At 38.6% G+C, this 20,449-nt stretch overlaps 1 protein-coding gene across 1 annotated transcript; it reads left to right on the top strand.

Moving 5' to 3' along the window:
• Positions 1-3,147: 3,147 nt before the first annotated feature.
• On the top strand, positions 3,148-16,533 carry LOC131797685 (apoptotic chromatin condensation inducer in the nucleus-like). Its single transcript, XM_059115350.2, has 12 exons — positions 3,148-3,309; positions 4,514-4,634; positions 5,542-5,660; positions 6,181-6,954; positions 7,670-7,718; positions 7,800-7,918; positions 8,450-8,747; positions 11,602-11,855; positions 12,531-12,638; positions 14,375-14,465; positions 14,730-14,872; positions 15,555-16,533. The coding sequence occupies exons 1-12, from the start codon at positions 3,175-3,177 to the stop codon at positions 15,792-15,794; spliced, it is 2,451 nt and encodes an 816-aa protein (XP_058971333.2). The 5' UTR covers positions 3,148-3,174; the 3' UTR covers positions 15,795-16,533.
• The last annotated feature ends 3,916 nt before the right edge of the window (positions 16,534-20,449 follow it).

Below are 20,449 nucleotides of genomic sequence, written 5' to 3' on the forward strand. Positions count from 1 at the left end.
CCGCTAATATTTGTTTAGAAACGATATGTTCGTCGTCGTTAGCCCTTACATTCCCATGAGTGACAAAGAGAGAATTTTTTCTTTAAATATCAATACAGTGTCAAGCAGCCAAGTGATGCGAAGAAGAAAAAAATATGAATTTGGTATTTTTCTTTGATCCAATTCCAAGTTCTCCGAACAAACATCGTAAGGATTGTACGGCAGACAGCAAGGAGAATTACATGAGCTCTTGGGAGTGAAAGGATTAAGGTCGATTTTTATGGCTTTGCAAATTTGTTTTCACCAGCTCGATTTGAGCACTAATAAGACGGCAGGCTCAGCCTGATAAGGCAGTATATGCCTCATGCTTGTAATTGGACGGTGTAATAGGACAGTTAAAGGGACAGTTAACACGTCATGCCAGTGTAAGTGGACAGAACACGTCGCGTGAGCGCGCTGTTGTCTTGCATTTCGTTGAGTTAACCGTTGATTTTTTATGAAAACGTACAACCGATGTCTAGTTTCTTTCTCAAATTTTGTCATAGTTTGGTTTAATTGGTAACAGGAATTCGTGTCGTCCAATTCTGTCTGTAATCATACTCATGATTAATAAATCGGATTCCCGCTTTAGCGGTCGTCCGATTTTGTCAATCACTCGTATGATTACAGACCGAATTGGACTTCACTTAGTCCTATTACCATTATTAAGCGGTGGAAATTTAAAAATCACTTCATAACTGAAAGCAATCTTATTGGCGGTGTCTGATATTCTTCATTTTTGCGAGGTTGTGCATCAGCAAGTTGCTCAAAGGGGTTCGAGTTTACTTCGTTTAATTAATTCATTGGGTATGATTACATTATGTGCCGTTCACTGTGTCCAATTAGAGGTAAAATAATTAAAGCTTAATTAATGTCGTCAATAATTTATTGTTAATTTATTCTCATTCCCTGAAAAGGAATGAAAAATAAGAAAGGTGCCCATGAAATGAAAAATAATTGCTGCTTACTTTAAAGGCTTTTTAAAATATTTTTGCATTTTACATGTTCTTTCGTGGCGAGATATTAAATGCAGTTTTCATACCCCGGGCTTAAAAACAAGAACAAAAAAAATTGCAAAGGGAATTTAATTGGCTCAACAGCGTTCATTGAAGTGGTAAGGGGCGTATAAACGGGATTAAATCATGTTTGGAAGTTTGCCACAACAGATCCAGTTTACTGAAATACGTCTCGTTAACAGGTTTTATGTAAGCTTTCAAACATTATAATAGATCAAATTCATTTTGTTATTCGCAACAATCAGATTACAATTAAAACGAACGAACTTTAAGAAAAAAGAAACAACGGTATTCAGTCTTTCCCCATGAACTGCATAAAAGAAACAGAAAATACTAAAAATTATTTGATAAATTCCATGTTGCCGTCCGTCTGTTCACTATAAGATCACAGATGACGTCAAAATGTGGTAAGAACAAAAAGAAAAAGGCACCCTTCTGTCGACGCTTTTAATCAGAAGTACCTCTACTAAAGCCATGTTGCCAAGTACTGCTTATATACTCGAGAGAGGGGGGATGTTTTGTGCTTTAGCAAAGCAGTACATGACCACAGCCTCTATTCAGAGTCTAACAGAAAAAAATCAAGATCATTAACAAATTGCACAAATGAAATTACGTGTCCAAGGCTAGTTCCTGGCACACTTTTGTTTTCAACAAAAGAAACAAAAAGTTGCAACTGAGAGGTGATTATCAGTCTGAGTATCGTTAGTTTTTGGAAGGAAACTGGCCTTTGGCTCGCTCTTTGACAACCTCCACATCGACACACTGGAGTTTTCCAAGTAAATCATTTAAATCCCTCTCGAAATCTCTCTCGAGCGTCTCTGATCTTTCCAGCGCGCTTGACATCTGTTGTAACTTTCTCATTACTTTGTCGTACACTTTCGACCCATCGGTGCTTTGTTTTCTCAACATCGACTTTTTATGGAACTTTCGTCGGAGACCCATTGCCCTTTCAACAGAAACATTATTTTGAAGCGCCTTCCTTTCGTCGTTCTTGTTCGGGCTTTTCCCAACACCAGTGTCAGTTTTCTCCGCATTCTGGGATTCAGACTTCCTTCGGCGGCGAGCGTATGCCGCATGAAACCGCATCATTTTCACAGCAAACTTTGTTGTGAACTGAGAAAGAAATCTCTTAATTCAGTCGATCAAAAGGATTCTCTCGGGTGTCTTGTTGCTAGAAGGGTTCTAGCTCTTTTCACACGTTCGTTGAGTGTTTCAGCAAATTTGCTCTCAACAATTACTATTTGCCTGTAGAACGTAATGCAAATAAGTTAAAAGCGCAAACACATTTGTTAATGAATAATTCGAGTTCTAAGCTTTAATTTTCCTCGCGGTGGACAAATTGCTCCTAATGAGTTCTGGCGACAAGTAATTAGTAGCTTAAAGTGCTAAAATGTTACACACACTTCAGCAAAAATGATTTTATCGTCGTGCACCAACTGTCTGATTTCTGTTTTACCAGTACTAACTTTTTTTTATTTGTTAATGCGTGATTCGTTAGTCATTCGTATAAATTGTGGAAGGGGGATTTTTGTTTTTTCAATCTTGCTATGGCAACCTCATTAACGGTCGCCGAAGTTAAATGTAAATTTTGAATGGACTGTCGGTAGACCAGGCAAAAAGCTCTTTTTTTAAAGTATCAAAATTCTTGACAAAATTATTTCGCGCTTCTTTGGACAAAGATGAAATTTTTTTATTCTGAATGCTTCTGACATGAGTCAAAAAGGATGCGCACTGAAAATATATGATTTTTATTGCAAATGAGTAAAAAGGCCTTTTGTGGAGCATTTCTTCGAAGGACAAGTCATGTCAAGGGCGCGTGGGTGAGTCCAACCTCACGACGGTTGGCGGTCCAGTGAGCTACTTTCCAGTAATTTACGAGGACGGACGTAACGCCGAGTACTTGAAAGCACTGACACAGAAACAGAATGAAAATCAAAACCTACCCAAACCCGTTTCATTACTCTAGAGATATTTTGTAATTTTCTTTTACATACTTATTATTAGGTATTTGCTTTTTCTACTGAGAGGGAAGAGAAGGCTCTGGAAACGAGATTGGAATTGTAACAATTGTAATCCCTCACAATGCTTTTCATATCGCATGAAAACTCCCGGATGAACTTCACGAGGTTCAAAATCCAACATGGCGGAACGTGAGATCACAATCAGAGGAAGGCGACTTTCTCAATTGAAAGTCGATGAACTTAAAGTTGAGCTGGAAAAACGCGGCCTCAAGAAAAGTGGAAACAAAGGAGTTCTTATTGAGAGGCTACAGGAGGTAACGGAGAGCTCTCTAACGCGGGAAAAAACCCGTAGATTGTATTATCTCCTTTCCCCGGTTTGTTTGCGTTTGCAGCTGAGCTTTCTGTTCATTTTCAGCTGTTTCTGTCTTCCGATATGAGGGAGTTCTTTTAGACGTACATATTTTAAACAACAAGAGAAGGAAATTTTTGATAATTGATAAATGCATTGTTTACATCAGTGTAACGATGCAATTTCAAAGTCATCGACTATGTGAAGAATATCTCAATTTACACAAAAGTTGTGCCGTAAAAGGCAGATAATCGAGCATAATAATCTGAATGAAATTCAGTGATATCTCGATCTGGGTTATCATGTTAAGGTTAAGCATTGAAATCTGAATTCTTCAATGCAATGTCGTGTCTAAAATTTATTTGCAAGAATTTGGCAGCTACTCGCCATACTACGATAAAATGTAACTTTCCCAAACGCCTAAGTAATTTCACTTTCTACTCGTATTATACTCTCAGCAATGAGAGAAATGTAGATTAACTAGAAACCTTAAGGTGAAAGTTTCTAGCAACTGAAATTTTGTGAGATTATCAGAGAAAGCCCAGTCAAAATCTCCCTTAAAGCCAAGACTGAGAACCAAATAGACCAGCTCTTTTATCAATAACAAGGATTGTAGAATATTTGTCGCAAATATTCTACAATCCTTGTTATTGATAAAAGAGCTGGTCTAAATGACACTACCTTCTTGGCATCATCATATCCAGCTGATTGTATTATCAATACTTTAAACAACTATTGTCAGATCTTAACAAGGTAGTTTGGTATTATCAACTGAGTTAATAGTATAAATTGGTCATTGTCAATAGTTTCAAAGCTGGCATTTTAAGCGTTAGCCCTTCGTCATAAAAAAGAGTTAACACTTGAAACTTCAGCTTCAAAACTCTTAACAGGGGCTAATTTCTCTCCCTCCAATGCAGCACTGTAGTTTCTTTAGAAACTTACCTATCTGCAGCCTGATTTGTCATTCTTTTACTCCAAAGATCTAAATTTAGGTAGTTTCTGTCATATATGTACATTTGAATTAAGATATGAGAAATTTGTGTTAAGTGAAGCAAATATTTCCCAAGTATTTCTTTCTTATCAAGCCCCCAAGGTTAAATTTATAATTTTCCCTCCTAGCTGGTCTGGATTCCTAATTCTCTTTTTCCTCTTTTCATTTCATATTTTAGGCCATTGACAAGGAAATGGAAATGAAGGAAGGGTTTGAGAGTTACCCTGTACCACAACAAGCTCCTGCACGGGTTGGAGAGCCATGGCCTCATCCCATGATGCAGCAACAGCAACAACCTGGTATGCTAGAGAATAAGGCTAACACAATTCTTATGTTTTTTATATGTCCATGTAAAATGTAGAGTTACCCATTCATGATCTTTCAGCTTCCCTAATTTTGCTTGGGTTATGCCTATTGAGGTAAGCACAAGTGAAAGCACAACAGCTCAAACATTGGCGTTAATGCAAGTACAAACACAAGCACAAGCACAAGGATCAGAGTTTTTCTTTTTCTTGTGCTAATGCTTGTGCTTGTGCTTGTTGACATTAGTTTTCTCTTGGCATGTTTACCTTATGCATGCATTTGTGCTTGGGTCACTTGTGAAAACCAGGCTCAATCTGTCAGTGATTTGGTTATTTAAGTGAACAAGGCCTTTAGTCTTTTAGTCAGAGTTAGCTCTCTTTAACCCTTTATACCTCAACATCAGTATGCATATTCTCCACATTGTCCTTTATAAAGTTCTAAAGGTGCCATCAATGGGAATTTGTTTGACAATCAAGAGCATCTCTCCTTGATGATCATTTCCTGTATTCTCATGACCTTAACCCTTTAACTCCCAAGATCTGATTATTAATTCTCCACTATAGCTGCTAGACATTTCCTTGTAAATTAGTTATGAGAACTTGGTGCTATATCAAGATAGCAGCTTCTACCTGATAAGTTTGATTATTCTGATCACCTGTTTGCTGAAGAATGTATGGATATTGTAGGGAGAAGTTTTATGTTAATCACTTCTGGGAGTTAAAGGGTTAATGTTTGATTCAGAGGTGATATTGTAGGAGAAATTAGATTTTAGTCACTCTTAGGGGCCAAAGGGTTAAGTTAGCATTGTTAGGATTCAATGTGAATGTTCTCTTGCAGGAGAGAGGTTTTGCTAATAATTTTAATCCAACATAAGACTGACAATGTTTGCCATTATTTTGGTAGGTGGTTTCCCTGTTCAGCCAATGGGAATTCCACAAGGAATGATAAATCAGCAACAAGGATTGTTAAACCAACCTCATGTTATGATGAACCAGCAGCAGATGATGATGCATCAGCAACAGGTATAGAGGTTCAGTGTTCCCTTTTTACTCTGTATTCTATTATAAAGAATGCTTTCTTCAGGGAATTGGTGATAATTGGTTATTAATATTTAGACAACAAAAAGTGTTTGTTGTTAGGTCATGAACACTTTTTTTACGGTTTGTGGAATGACTGGATAAGGTGAAACCACTTGGAGTCTTAGTACCTTTTCAGGGGACAAGGGTGTTTTCTGAGGAGGCAACCTTCCTTGTTGGGCAATAATTGTAACTTTTGTAGAAGCAGGGTTCTCATTAGAGGACCTGGGTAAGGGTACCAATATATGCAAGTCTACCTCAATATGGGATGTAAAATATTGTACTTCCAGTGTCACTATTATACTTGGCTGCTCTCATGTGGATGCCCTTGCACTCAGAAATGTAATGAAACCCTTGTTGAAGGGGTTCTCAACAAATTGTTTTCAGAAAACTGTCTTCTCAAGCACTTTGCCTATTCTTGATTTTAGTTTTCTTTCTTCCCCTCAATTTTGTTTTTCATTTTCAGCAAATAACATCACCTGTTCAAGTGAAGGAATTCAGAGAACAGTGGCCTCAAGCCCAAATTCCACCACCCCAAATGTTATATCAACAACCACGGGAACAGCAAGTCTTGAATCAACTACCTCTAATGGCAGACAAGAAACCTTTAACACATGCCTCAAATCATCAAGTTCCTCCGCCTGTTCTTGAACCAGAAGTTGAATCATCAAGCTCATCAGATAACGAGCAAGACTCTGCACAACAGTCCTCAAGTTCATCAAGCCAGGAATCAGATGACCATGAACAGGAACGACCCACATCACTGTTGAACTATAACTATTCCAATGACTCTAGGACTGAGGCGAGGACTGCCCCTGTAGTTCATGAAAGCAAACCCATCACAGTTCAGAATGTCGAGGAACAGTCAAAGGAATCTGCGTCTTTGGCTCCAAAAGAAGAGGAGATGAAGAAAGAGGAAGATGTAGCTGCTAATGATAGACCAGAGTTAGGACAAGATGAAAAAGCAGATGTTGAAATGGATGGAGAAAAGACAGTTGCAGAACTAAAGGGGAATGACATTAAGGATGAAGAAAACAAGAAAAAAGTTGTTGATGAAGGTGAAGATGGAAGGCAAAATGAAGTAGTTGGCAAGGAAAAGGAAGGGGAAGTGCCTAGTGAGTCTCTTGAGAATAAAGAACCAGTTTCAACACCATCTCCTGCAGAAGAGAACACTTTTGAAGTTGAGCCAAGTGAAGAGGACAAAGCTGTCGTAGAGGAGCCAAAAGTTCCATCACCACAGGTTTGCACTTACAGTACATTCATATAATTTTGGTTTAGGCTAAATTTCCACTTGTGTCTTGGGTACAGTCTTTGGCATAAGTTAAAGAGAAGTTTCTGTTTGGGAGTAATTAACAGTTGAAGTCCACACATCCAATAGTATGGTTGGGGATAGCATATCAAACCACATAGGTTATGTGTTCTTTTCCTGAACTTCAGCTGGTTACTGAGCCTTCCTAGTTCAGTGTGAAACTAGCATGTTAGCAGGTTAAGTTTGGCATTTTAGGTGATCATATGAAGGTTTTGGAAGATAATTGAAACATTGAGTTTTAGAGAATCTTTTTGTTTATTACTGGATACATTTTATTGATCATTCATCACATAAATTACACAAAAATTACTAAAAGAACATTACATGTGCATCAAATGAAATAACAAATGTTTAAAAGGATTTTAAAAAATCTTTAGGTTGACTATTCAAGAACTTGCCAAATGCAGATTTAAATTAGGGACATAACTGCATATTTGGAATTGCCTAGAATTCTACCAAAAAAATAATTTCGTAAGAAAATGTGGCACAATCCCACCTGCTGCAGGTGTACATATACATGTACAGCTGGAAATTATATTTGCAAGCCATTTGCATCTTAATTATTGCACATGTACATGTTCATAAATTGAATACATGTGGTTTCCTTGAATATCCAGTTAATTTTACTGCATTTTTCTTTCTATAGAAACCTAGCTCTCCAGTTGTTACTAAGAAAAGAAAAATAAACATACCAAGTAAGTTTCCTTGTGTGTGATGTTCCTATTACATTGTCTGTTTGTAGAATTTTTGTATCTGATTGTCTGAATTTTTTTAAGGAACATCTCTGCCAACCACTCCTACGTCTGAGGGTCAACCAGGATCAAGGAAAAGGAGATGGGGATCATCCTCATCAAGCAAGAAAACGTCTTTGTCCATTAGCACTGATTCACTGAAGGTATTTTGCAATCATTTTACAGGGTACAAGGTAGATTTTACTGTTTGACTCAAGAACTATAGATCACATGTAACCCTTAAACATCCATGAGGGAACTAGACAGAATTTCGATTTTGATAAAATTTCAGCAAACAACTGATGAGAATAAAGAAAATATCAATTAGGAGATTTTTAGTTGATCCTATGCCAAATTCTCCAAACTAACATTACTAGAATTGTATGGTAGACAGGGAGTGAAAGTTTTATGAAGGGACACAAAGACATTCTCTTCTTAGATAAGAAGCTTTAGGCATCTGTTATTGCTACTAAGAGAGAAGCTTTGATCTACTATTGAGGTTTTTAGAGCAAAAACAAATGATCCTAATGGGAGCCAGTCAGTTACTTTCCAGTGGATGGTTTACTATTGAGGTTTTTAGAGCAAAGCCACAAAAAAAGATTATTCTGTGAACATCACCTATGCTGCCAGGGTTTGAGCATCATGGCAGTGCTTTTATTCAGTGGTTTATTGAGAGATGTTCCCTATTTGTAAAGGATTTAATTCCAGGAGTGCAAGTGCACAGTACCCCTGCCTTGGAAGCAGTCATGGACATCAGAGGTGATGATAATGATGAGGAAGATGATGAGCCAGAAGAAAAGAGAAAGATTGAACAGAAAACCGACGAGGAGAAGGAAGAATTATCGGCAGAAACAATGCCTGAAGTGAAAGATGAGGGAAGGAGAAGAAAAGACAGGATCGTGAAGGTTGAAGAGAAGAAAACAATCAAGCTTCAAAGAAAGCTGGTGGTAGTGGAAACTGAACCTGATACATTGAAAATGGAGGTTGAGGAAGGTATTCATATGTTTGTGTATATCTGGTTAGGTTATTGTTATCACCATCTACCTTCACTTATGTTAAGAATGTTTTATTGTTTGATATTCCTAAGCTATAGTGAGGATAGCTAATGTTTGAACGAGTGCAGCATGGCAACTTTTGAATGACCTTGACTTTAGTACAGGCTTATTATTCTACTAAGCAAGACCACCATGAGGACTTGTGAGGCAAATTGATCAAATTTTTTGTTACTCTTGTCTGAATCTTTTATCTTTTGTTGTTTTTATGATTTTATCTGAAACAGAAAAAAATAGGGATCAAACTGGTTTGAGCAACATCTTATGTACAAATAAACTATGTTGCTTGTTTTGTGTCCCTTTGCTAGGGGGAAATGAGGTTTATTATTTCCTAGTCAATATTATTGTTCAAGGCCATTTGAAAGCTGCCACTGCACACGGTTTGCATTTCTCTGAGGAACTCTGTTTGTCTGTCTAACCTTTCTGCACACAGCAGCAGTTACAAGTAGAAAGTGTCCTAAAAAGTCAGCCTTGCACTCTGTCCCTTTGTACATGATGAACCCTTTTCTGTGGCATGCGGTGCGGGAGGTTTTCTTTGGGGTCATTCCAGCTGGGTGCTCTGAGTTGAAAAAAATAAAAACAAAGGAAGCAACTTCAATAATCAAGTGATTAAACCATGGCCACAGACAAAATAGATGGCCATGAACTGAGTGATTTACAGTATGTGATCACATATCATGATGTGTTGCTGATAAACACAACTCTTGAACCATTTGAAATGAAAAAAAGATGAGATGTAACACTTGAAACAAGGCATGTGTGAGGGATGCCTTACAGCTGACTACAAAGACCACCATGCCGTGTGATCCATCAGAAATGTACACAAACAACTGTACCTCCACGGAGAAAACTGCCTCCACAGTTTGTTGGGGCAATTACATGTACTGTACCTAAAATTGAAAAAAAATGGAACTCTGCATTGTAGGAAGCTATCTGCATTTCTGGTGTGTGGTGTGATACACAATACCATCGTTATGTACTCTTCCCCTGACAATTGAATACATTGGAGTTTGCAGCTGTAGAGCACATCATGGAGGAAGCTGTAAAATAAGACTGCCTTCTGAAAGCTTTTCAACATGTGTAATGCCCCAGTACTTGTTCTTTATACAACAGCAAGAGGTTGCACCAAGTAAACCAATGAAACATTGCTACTGGCATTGCACAATTTTTGGGGGTAAATTTGGACAAAAAAAGACTAGTTGTTACCACATCATACTTCAAAAGTCACAAGGACAAAAGAGATCATCTTGCTCAACTAGATGATGATTGTGTGAGATTATTGACTCTTTGGCTATTAACTTTGACATAAATCAGTGAAGAGCTCGCATCAAATGTCATTGGAGATTAAAGTAGTTACCTTTCACTTCTACTACTTCTACTCTTGTGGATGGTGGACGTGATGCCTATCAAAAAGGAACTGTCAATGGTTGCATAGCGAAGACAAGAGACTGCAGCCCTTCTCAGCAGAAGGAAAAGGAGAGGCTGTGTGAAAATTCCAAGCTTCATACCACATGAAAACTCATTATCAAGAACTCTAGCTAGCCAAGCAATGAACACAGCAGTGGTATGGTGGTACATTGCACAGGAAGCAAAACTACAAATTTATGCAGATGGGATTTTCAACCGAAAAAGTTTGTATGGCAAATTTGAACATTCCTGTCTTGTCAGGAAGTAGATTGCCCAACCTTTCTACATCTAGTCGTGAACTCTGTTGGGTTAAAAGAAAAGCACCGAAAGCTGTGCACTAACTTAAATCCCACAGTTACAGACAGAGAGCAATCGCTATTTCTGAAGGTGGAAAGATCATTTGCTCAGTTTATGCTGTATCCGATGGGTTGATTCTGGGACTTGCTGTATCAGTGAGGAGGTTGAATGTACTCAATGATGCTCTCAAGTTCCTCTGTGGCTGTGCGTACCCCCACCAATACTGTGTTTCAGCCGCAAACCATTTTACCAGCTCTTGTAGAGGAGTATTTTCCAAATAATTTTTATTTTAGAGGTTAATGGAATTTTCAAGTATTTTTCTTGTTTGGTGACACAAACTTTAGTCTGTAAATGTGAAAACAAGGGCAGTTTCACCCAAGGTTTATTGAATTTTTCTTTTCCTACGTTTTAAACCCAAATTTGAGGTCAGTCACTTAAACAAGAAAAAGCAATTGAAGGGTTTTATGTTGTAGTTGATAGACCAGAGTTTTTCCATGCAATAAAATGCTTGTGCTTATTTCTGAATGGAACCAATTTTGTTCTTTACTAAGAAACAATGCACCCTGCTAGGCAAAGGTAGAATATCAGAGTTGTTATAATGTTGGTGGCACAATGCACCAAGAATTAGTAACATGCATTTAAATTGGGTTTTGCAATTGTAGATTATCCTTTTTTCTACAGGAAAGATGAGTGAAATTAACTTTAAAAAATTGCAAACAAATTAAGAATATATTTTTGTCTGGTATAATACAGAGTACTTGAATAGGAAATTTTCTCTCTTTTTTCCCTCGCGTACACTGTTACAACAGAGGATTGCAATTAACTGAATATTCCCTCGTTCCCCGCATATAAATTGACCTAGTCAAAACTTCAAACGAGAATTATCAAAGAAGAATTTTTACAAAATGTTCGTTTCCAACAGGAATTTGTTCATAAGCATAACAGTGGAACAACTCTGGAGAAATATGCTTAAAATGCCGAAATGTATTTATCTTCTGTCGAGACTATTTACGTTAGAGTAGAACTTGTTTTAGTATTTATTTGTTGGTTAATGTTCGATACCGCTGACTGTTTTTCTATTTTACTATTAGAGCCTTCAGAGAACAAACTGGAAGATAATCCATATCCGAGGCGGTTGTCAGCCCCAGTCCAAGAGGAATCCCCAATACCAGCAGGCAAACGCTCCCCGTCACCCGCTAAAAATCCCCCGTGTAAGACACTGCATGTCAAGAACCTCGTACGACCTTTCACACTGAACCAGCTCAAGGACCTGCTCGGCAAACATGGAACCTTGGTGCAGGATGGATTTTGGATCGACAGGATAAAGTCACATTGCTACGTTGTGGTAAGAAAGAATAGCACTTGCAACTAGAGCGCTTTCCGCTTGAGTGTCGTAAAACCGAGACCAAAGTAATCACAACAACCAATCACAAGAAACGGAAATACCTTTAAGAGCCAATGAGAACTCAGTGTAAAAATAAACTACTTAAAGCGCGGGAAAACGCGGGCGACCAAGTCGTGATTGGTTTTTATCTTGCATCTGATTGGCTGAGAGGATGGCGCGAGTTTCCTGGACCAATCACATAAAGAAGCTTCAATTTATGGATTCAATAGGGCTTCCAAGGGGATGGTAGTAGCATTAACTAGCAATTTTCACATGGTTATTGTTAAGATTGCAGTAGTTTTGCTTAACTATGATTGATCTAAAAAAATCCCGCGTCGCCTTCTCAATCGATCCGATCCAGTATTAAAGACGAATCCCTCCATGTTCTCCGCGTTTTCCCCTCATCAGGCAGCTGACTTGTGTTTACTTGGAGTTCGTATTGGCTCATTGTGAAAGTTTGTGCCGCTCTCATCAGTCGCCTAGGTTACTTTAGTTTTGGTGTTTCGGCACAATCGAAATAGGTGGAGTTATGTCCGTTGATAAAATCCGTCCCCTGTGGAGATTTTTGAGATCTTTAGCAACTCCATGTTTATTAGTTGAGGTTAATTTGTTTCTCCCGGATTCTGTTTCCAACAGTACACTGATGAGGATGATGCAGTGGCCAGCAGACAAGCCCTACATGGCATCAAGTGGCCAGCAACAAGTCCGAAAATCCTTGATGTTGATTACGCTGATGATGATGAGGTTGGTGTGGCTGTGACTGTCTCTCGGCTAAAGGTTTCAGCTGTTCGGCCTGAGTAGTATTCAGTTTAAAAGTGAACATTATTTTTTAGTTAAGTCTAACCCTTGGTGCTGCATTGCCTCACTTGCAACGAAACATTTCAAAAATTAAATTGATCTTTACTTAACAAATAGAGAAGCCTTGACTGTGCTCTGTTCTGTTGTAAAGCACGCAGGAAGCGGCTAGAGCACGAAAGAAGTGTAGGGGGAAACACGAGACGTAGTCGAGTGTTTCTCCCCACTTCTTGAGTGCTCTAGCCGCTTCCTAAGTGCTTTTCAACAGAACAGAGCACAGTCAAGGCTTCTCTATTTGTTTTATATTAAATAATCCGTTAAATTCCCCAAGAATTACTTTCAATTTTCAAAATAAATCTTATTTCCAAAGCGAACAACAGTGTCGTCAGCATGCTCTATACTCTCATAAAGCACGCTACAATAAGCCAATCAGAATCCCTGTTAGAATGGTTCAAATAATCTGATGGCTTTACAGGACTAAAGCTGTCAAAAATGTCAAACCGTCAAAGTTTATATTCTGCAATAGTTTACATACTAAAATAGTTCGGCATGTCAAATTTAAACACTTTTGCCTGAATTTTTTTAGTTTCTAATACAGAATCTGAAAGTGAAATGTTCAGTGAAATTCGGCCCAATCGTGGCTCACAAAAATACGCAAGTTATTTTACATGACAAGTAGAAAACAAACTGTTCAAGGCGAGTGTTTTATGAATGAACGACAGCCGAATTCACCAGAACATGAAGATCACTCGGAATGACAGCGCCGTAAAACTCGACTGTAGTGACTGATGTGGCCTTCCACTCAACGCATCGGAAAGGTTATCAGAGCAAGCTCTTATTTTTTCCCTCGAAGGGTAGTCGATTTAGTTCCAGAGGCTTGCTCTACTGCGATGACCAAAGATCGCCATGATGAGCTAGCCGCGATAGACCTCAGCATGATTGCAGTCGCTCTGACACCGTCATGATTAGTATGAATTTTAACAGTTATGCCAGGTTATATTTTTCATCATTCCTTTTTTTTTCTGTTTTGTTTTTGAACACGAAACTTTATATACTATACAAGTGTTAGCTATGTCTGATTTTTATTACCGTACGTAAACTTGCAATCTAACTGAGCGTGAAAAGCTTTAAAACTCGGACTGTGCATCTTGTTTTATCTTTAAGGATTTTTGTCTCTGCTCACGTTACAGTAACGTAAATTACTGCGCCTAGCATTTTTGCAAACCTTTGCTCGCTTGTTCCGAAATTTCACTTTCAATCAACGAAAGAAAAGCTAGAAAGAAGTCCCGGAAAAGGTCGGACATAGTACAATTTGGCAGATGGCGTGACAGCTTTAGCGCAGTTCTATGTTATATACTCTCATAGAGCACGCTCTTTTAACCAATGACAGCAAGCGTTATATCCGAACTTTATTGTAAATACTGAATAGATCGGAAGAAATCGATTCGGACTTATTTCCATTTTCGCAAGTCTACTCGGCGCGAAGCTTCTGCAGGGTGAAGCAATCACCCACCTTGACGGTGATTATTAGAGTCAGCTGTGGAGCGAAAGCCTTTGACAGAATCTTCCGTTACGACGTTTGGCTACATGAGTATTAAGCTTTCAACCACTCAGTTAGACGTTTAAATTCGTACCTAAGTATGTGAAATTGATTTTCTTTGTGTTTGTTTTTGTTATTTTTACAGATGGCGAGAGATACAGATGGTCTTCTCGGTCGCGAGAAGGAAAAAGAACGAGAGCTGAATGCGGAGAAAGATGAAATAAAAGAACGTGCAGGTACTTGAAGTGTAAAATTACACCGTGTACAGTGATTGTCCAGTTCATTGGTGCTTGACATCGAATAACGTTGTTCTCGTAGTTATATAAGAGATCGTGATTTTGAAGCCGCCAATCCGTTTCAATTTGCTACAAAATGCAGCTCAAAGAATGTTATTCGTCCTGTGACCAGTGTGGCACTAGGGGAAAAACATCTGATTCCCCCACAGTGAAGCTCGATACATGAGGTGAACTTAAATGGCTGATCGCGTTTACTCTATTTAGTTGAAGAAGAAAAACCAATGGTAACAGAAGAAAAAGAAGAGGAAGAAGAAGATCAAAAGAACGCTGGTAACCTGCTAGATAACCTCTTCAAAAAAACCAAAACTATTCCCTGCTTGTACTGGTTGCCGCTCACCGATGAACAGGTTTGTCTGTCTCAGTATCAGCCCTGCATGCTTCACTGTTGCATTTCATTGGCCTCACTCTCCTTTTCTGTTTTCGTCCGCGCTTGCGACGAAAAGTAAGAATGAACCACTTAAACGGTATTCGTTAGTTTTGGTTAATTGACCCTTGTGACATAATCAGTTCCTTATGTGAAGCCCTTGTAGTGAGCTTTGCCTCGAATCGACTTTGGCCAGTTGAGCCATTATCAAAGTGCACTTAACAGAGGGACAAATTATAGGTTTTTTAAGAAGAACAGTCTGCATACGATGGCCTCTCTGGGCATTAATTGCCCTTTTCAATTGAGAATGGACATTTTATAGTAAAGGTGCAAAAGGTCAAACATCCGCTAATTGAGCTCTGAAGAAATCTCTCGACTTTCTTTTGCATGCTGCAATGGGAACCTTGTTCGCCATTATGGCGGATTCCGTAGCAGCTAAGGATCCAATTCGATGTTACAGATTTGAAAACGTGTGACCCTTCAGGTATTTCTCTAGTCATTGCCACGTGAAAATGAGTAAATTAAAGATGATTATTTTTTCTTAGGATCTAGTTGGATTTTGTATTGTTTCTTACTGGACGATTTCACCGCAGCCTTTATTCTACAGTTACACCGAGAATATGACGAAAACCTTTTTACTCGTCCTTGTTTTTAATTTTATGCAGATCGCGACGAGAGAACGGGAAAGAGAGGAAAGACGGAAAGCTAGACAGGATGAAAGAGACAAAGAGGAGCAAGAACGTAAAGAGAGACAACAACAGCGAGAGAAAGAGCGGGAATTGGAGCGCGAGAAAGAGAAACGAGAACGGGAAACTACCGAGAAACAGCGCTCTCGATCGCCGAGAAACCGACGAAGAGAACGAAGCAAAAGCCGAAGTAGAAGTCGGGGACCAAGACGGCGATGAGTTGACATTCCGATTTATTAGACTTCCGTTGTAATACTCAGTTTTATGTTGGTTTTGTGTTTGACTTGTTTAAGGGGTGACTTTATGTCTCTCTTTAGAAACTAACCGTTAGATTGATTTCTCTTGGCGCATCAGTACTTAAGCAAGGCCTGTTTTGGTTGCGACTGTTTGTCCATTCCAATATCAAGCAACTATGGCGAAACTGCTCCTTCTATTCGATCAACTATTGACACATACTTTTTACGGAACTTAGTGATTGTCGATTCATTCTACCATTTTAGCCACTTAACCGAAGTTTCATCCTTCTTCAAAAATACCATTTATTTTTTAACGGTTTTAGGACAAATTTGCCAAAATTTCTGTCCCTTTTTTCAGAAATTTGTCACAAGATTTCGTGATATCATAGACAGGTTCAACGCTTTCCGTTTTAAAGTACTCATACACATTGAATTATTTCTGTAGATGTTTTCTGCTCACGGGTCATAGTCGGTAATGGGAGCAGTGCTTCCTGGCGTTTGTGGCTGGTCATACACCTTATCTCATGGTCAGAAAGAAAATTAGAAGTTTTGCACTGACTTTCCTTGTTGTGTTTATTTTGTTTTTGCAACACCTTCTAGTTCCCGGGAACTAAGTGATATTACTACCTTCTTGTTAAGCAACGAAAAGTACTTTGCTCTTCGTTTGTAAGATATTAAGTGAGATTTATGGAAAATCTTGTGAATAAACGAAACTGTGAATATTAAGACTCTTTTTATTCCGAGCCACGACTACTGGAGGACTCTGAAATTCGTTTTACTGAGTATGCATGTCTCAGAGATTTTCATCCGCCAGAAAAACTACCCCTAATTGTCTCATTTGTTTGTAAATGTGAATATTTAAGCCTGGGAGATGTGTTCTTTGTTCTGGAGCTGTGATTTTATCTGAAGAGGGTGATTCTGTCGTCATCATCAGATTTAGGACGAAAAATGATTAAAAGTGAGTTTTAATTTTCTGAAATTTTATGAAGAAACTACCTAGGTTTACAAAATTCTATGGAAAAGAAACTCTTTTTGGAAACGTGATCATCCTCAAGTAGACTATGAGGTCGAGATTTCCGCACTCTTAGAAATCTAGAGCGTACAATCGAGTTGTTTTAGTCAAAGTGTACACAGTATTCGTCCGAAACTTGACAACCAGGCAGGCTCATGTTTTTGACTCATTTAGTCGACAACTGACACTTTTAAATGACTGTAAACATATGAAAATCATAAATGTGAACTGCGGATAGAGACGTGAACATGAAAGCGATCTTCACAAAGACGAACACTATCTGAGCGGTAGTTAAAAGAAAGCCTGAAAAAAATTTAGGTCTGTACGGGATTAAAACCCATGACCTGTGCAATACCAGTGCAGCGTTGGTTGTTGGTTCCAAATAGACCCGTAAAGTAATGAATAAATGACTGTGAATATATATATGAAAATCAAGTATGTGAACTGCGGACGAAGACTTGAGTATGATCGCTTTCACGTTCATGACATCGTTATGTTACCCCCTTTACTCAAATATGTTTTACGGAGTAAGTAGCGTGTAGCTGGGCCAACCAGCATTTGTGATAATCATACTTATTTCAGATAACAAATGGTATAAATGGGAAGAGCGCTCCATCACGAATGGTGTATGATCTGATATGCTACCTTACTCGCTCCGAGAAAAATAGTGAGTCATGTGAGTAACTTGGCTGTGTATTCCCACGTGTGTCATCATTCATTAACACAAAAAACATATGTGAACCTGTCTTGTTCTGAAGCTTTGAACAATAAGTAGATTTCTAACAACTGGATACGTACCGCCAGATTTCCATGCCTGACGATTGATTCAGGTCTCGCCCTCATTGACTATTACGTGATAGGAATCTCGAGTTCATGATCTATTAGTGAAATATACAATCATCTAAGTACATCGGTTAAAGTATCAGTAATCATTTGATGACAAGATAAGCAGTAAATAACCTCCGTTGGCCTGTCCAAAAAAAAAAGGCACAAAGAACACACATCAAAAACTAAAGCCGTATGTCTACCTTGTGTCAGTAACCTATTCAGTTTCACTGCCATAAACAGAGATGGCGGAGTTCTAGTATTCGTTCCGCTTGAAGTTCTTTGCAGTAGCACTTGTATCAAACAGCACCGTATTAAGCGGTCGCTTGTATTAGCGGTTAATTGCCAAAGTCCTAAAATTCCTTCCCCTCAAACACTGTATTTTCCATCTCTGTTAAGCGGTCATCCCTATTAATCGGTCGTGGTCACCCTCAACTGAGTCCCAAGGGCTTGTTTCTTTTGTCTTTCCGGCTGTATTTGACGGTCACCTAAGGCGGTAAATCTATGATCCCAATTATGACATAAAATGGCGTATTTTACCGTTTTTTGCAACACCCCTTTTCCCTGAAACCTGCATTCAACGGTTATAATCGCCATTTCCCGTGGGTGACCGCTTAATAGAGGTCCGACTGTATTTGGTTTTTTCTCTATCTACCCGACTCTACCCTACATCTCTGCAGGTACAGAAGCAGATGAATATGCTTACTCGTTTATTCTTTACGGGTTATTATATCACTACGACTGAAAGGAGTAAAAGGCTATCAGCGTAGATGTATTTTTCTCCTAATGAAAAAAATAAGAGAGTGACCGAGTAAACCACTGTAGAGAAGTAACTCTGAGGTCAAATCAAGTCAGTTTTGACAGAGTGGCTGGTATAGCTTATTCCAGTCCCAATTAGAATAGGTGATCGAAAAAATGGTCGGCGTAAAACAAAAACAATAACAAAAAATCTTAAGTGCAGGCGGGTCCGTGAGCGGGTCCTCGCCTCACCTGAAGTCGAATGGGTTACTGTACAAAATATACAACCGCATCATGTTAGTACTACGCGCTCCACTCTTTTTTATACATATTTTATATATAATTTCCGTATGTTTGTTGTTAACGCGCATGTCAAATCACGGTATGGACAATTTCAGTTTTTTTGGTAGCAAATTCATATCTTAACCTCGATATTTCTGGGTAAGACACTAAAACTCAGTTATCGATCAACATTTTTACTGATAAAATTTTTGCACAAAAATGGAATATCGATACTTAGAATTGGACATAGTTGGTAAACAAGCCAAATTCTGGAGGAGCTGAATTATAAAGAAAGTAGAGCTTCGCTAGCGTGATTTTTCATCTTGTTTTCGTCATGAATTGATGCATCGTAATGAAGAATCGCAGAACATGTATGGGCCATGTGTCTATGAAAGATCGTTACTGATATCAAAATGGCGCCGACTAATTAATCACTGGATACTCTGTGTTTGTCAATTGTTTGACTGATAAATCGCCATCATGTCATAACAACTGGTCGATTTAGGGATCTAAATAATCGTAACATGATGATGTCTTGTCAATTTATGACATGCAAGGACGAACAGCTTCATCACTTCTTTTGTTTGAGGTCACATTGCGTGTAAACCTTGAAGTATCTAAATTCATCGCGTGACCTAGCGGAACGGCTCAAATTTGTTTATATGGCGAGCAAAACATTTTAAATCAAGCCGGTCCGACTGAAACCGCAAAAATATTAAAGAATCGGGGCGATTGATTAATTAGGAAGGTCAAAGACAACAGGGTTTCGCCGCTGTTCTGGGTCACTCAGTGACTAAAATTAAAAGACAAAACAAACATACTATTGAACCTTGGAATGTACAAAGTAACGGGCTCGTGATGAGGGATAAGGTCACCCGTGCGCAAATGGCTTCCGTAGCGAAACGACCATTTTCGTTTAGCCGGAAAAGCCTTCGTGATTCTATGTATGTTTTACTCTTACCGTTGATAACCAGGCAACATGAACTACAAGAAAAAAGGGACAGCAGAGAGCATAGCATTTCCTGTTTCTCTTTAGTGATCTTTGGCAACGCCAAAACGGCTGAACTCTGAAAAGCCCTCTTCTACCGCAAAATGTTTTTCTACTTCGCTCCCATAGGTTACCTTCACCGGCGCGTATCCAACCGGAAGCTTAAGTATAAACTTGTAAAGTGGTTTTTAAAAAGACTGGAATGTTCGGCTGAATTAAAAATATGCGTTTAAAACGGACTTGATGCACGTTCAGCAATGTAGTCAAAGATCTTAATGACGGTTAAATAAAAACTGACCAATTGACAATAAGAAATATTTCGTTCTTTATTAAAGATTATTTTTAGTTCCTTTCCCACAGTACTTGGCACAGTAGACTTCCCCGGCTGGAGTGTTTTGATTTGAAAGGAATAACTATTGTGTAAGTTTCCATAAGTCATCAGACGGAGCTTTCAGTCCTATTGTTTACGTATCAAACAGGAAAACCGGACTCAAAACCAAAACAAAATTATAAATTTACGAGACAGACTTTGCCCCCGGTAAGTTTTACACCCTCAATCCGTTCGGCAGAGAGATATTGAATAAGTTTTTGAAGCATCAAATCGCAGGAAATAATGGTTAAAAGAGTAAAACGTTTCAGCTGGGCTGTTTTGTCGAAATTTTTTTTAAAAAGATGCTATTGTTTCGGGTGGGAGGAAACGGCCAAAGCGCTGATTGTTTAATCGTTAACGTCATTCCATGGGGAATCAAGTATTTTTATACATTTGTTATCGCTCTCTAAAAACTTCTCACGT

Source organism: Pocillopora verrucosa, chromosome 3, assembly GCF_036669915.1.
Source record: "Pocillopora verrucosa isolate sample1 chromosome 3, ASM3666991v2, whole genome shotgun sequence".
Classification (NCBI taxonomy): Eukaryota; Metazoa; Cnidaria; class Anthozoa; order Scleractinia; family Pocilloporidae; genus Pocillopora; species Pocillopora verrucosa.

Coding starts and splice junctions, on each gene's coding strand:
- LOC131797685 (XM_059115350.2), top strand. CDS start 3,175: ATGGCGGAACGTGAGATCACAATCAGAGGAAGGCGACTTTCTCAATTG. Junction 3,310..4,513: donor TTATTGAGAGGCTACAGGAG/GTAACGGAGAGC, acceptor TTCATATTTTAG/GCCATTGACAAGGAAATGGA. Junction 8,748..11,601: donor GAAAATGGAGGTTGAGGAAG/GTATTCATATGT, acceptor TTTTACTATTAG/AGCCTTCAGAGAACAAACTG.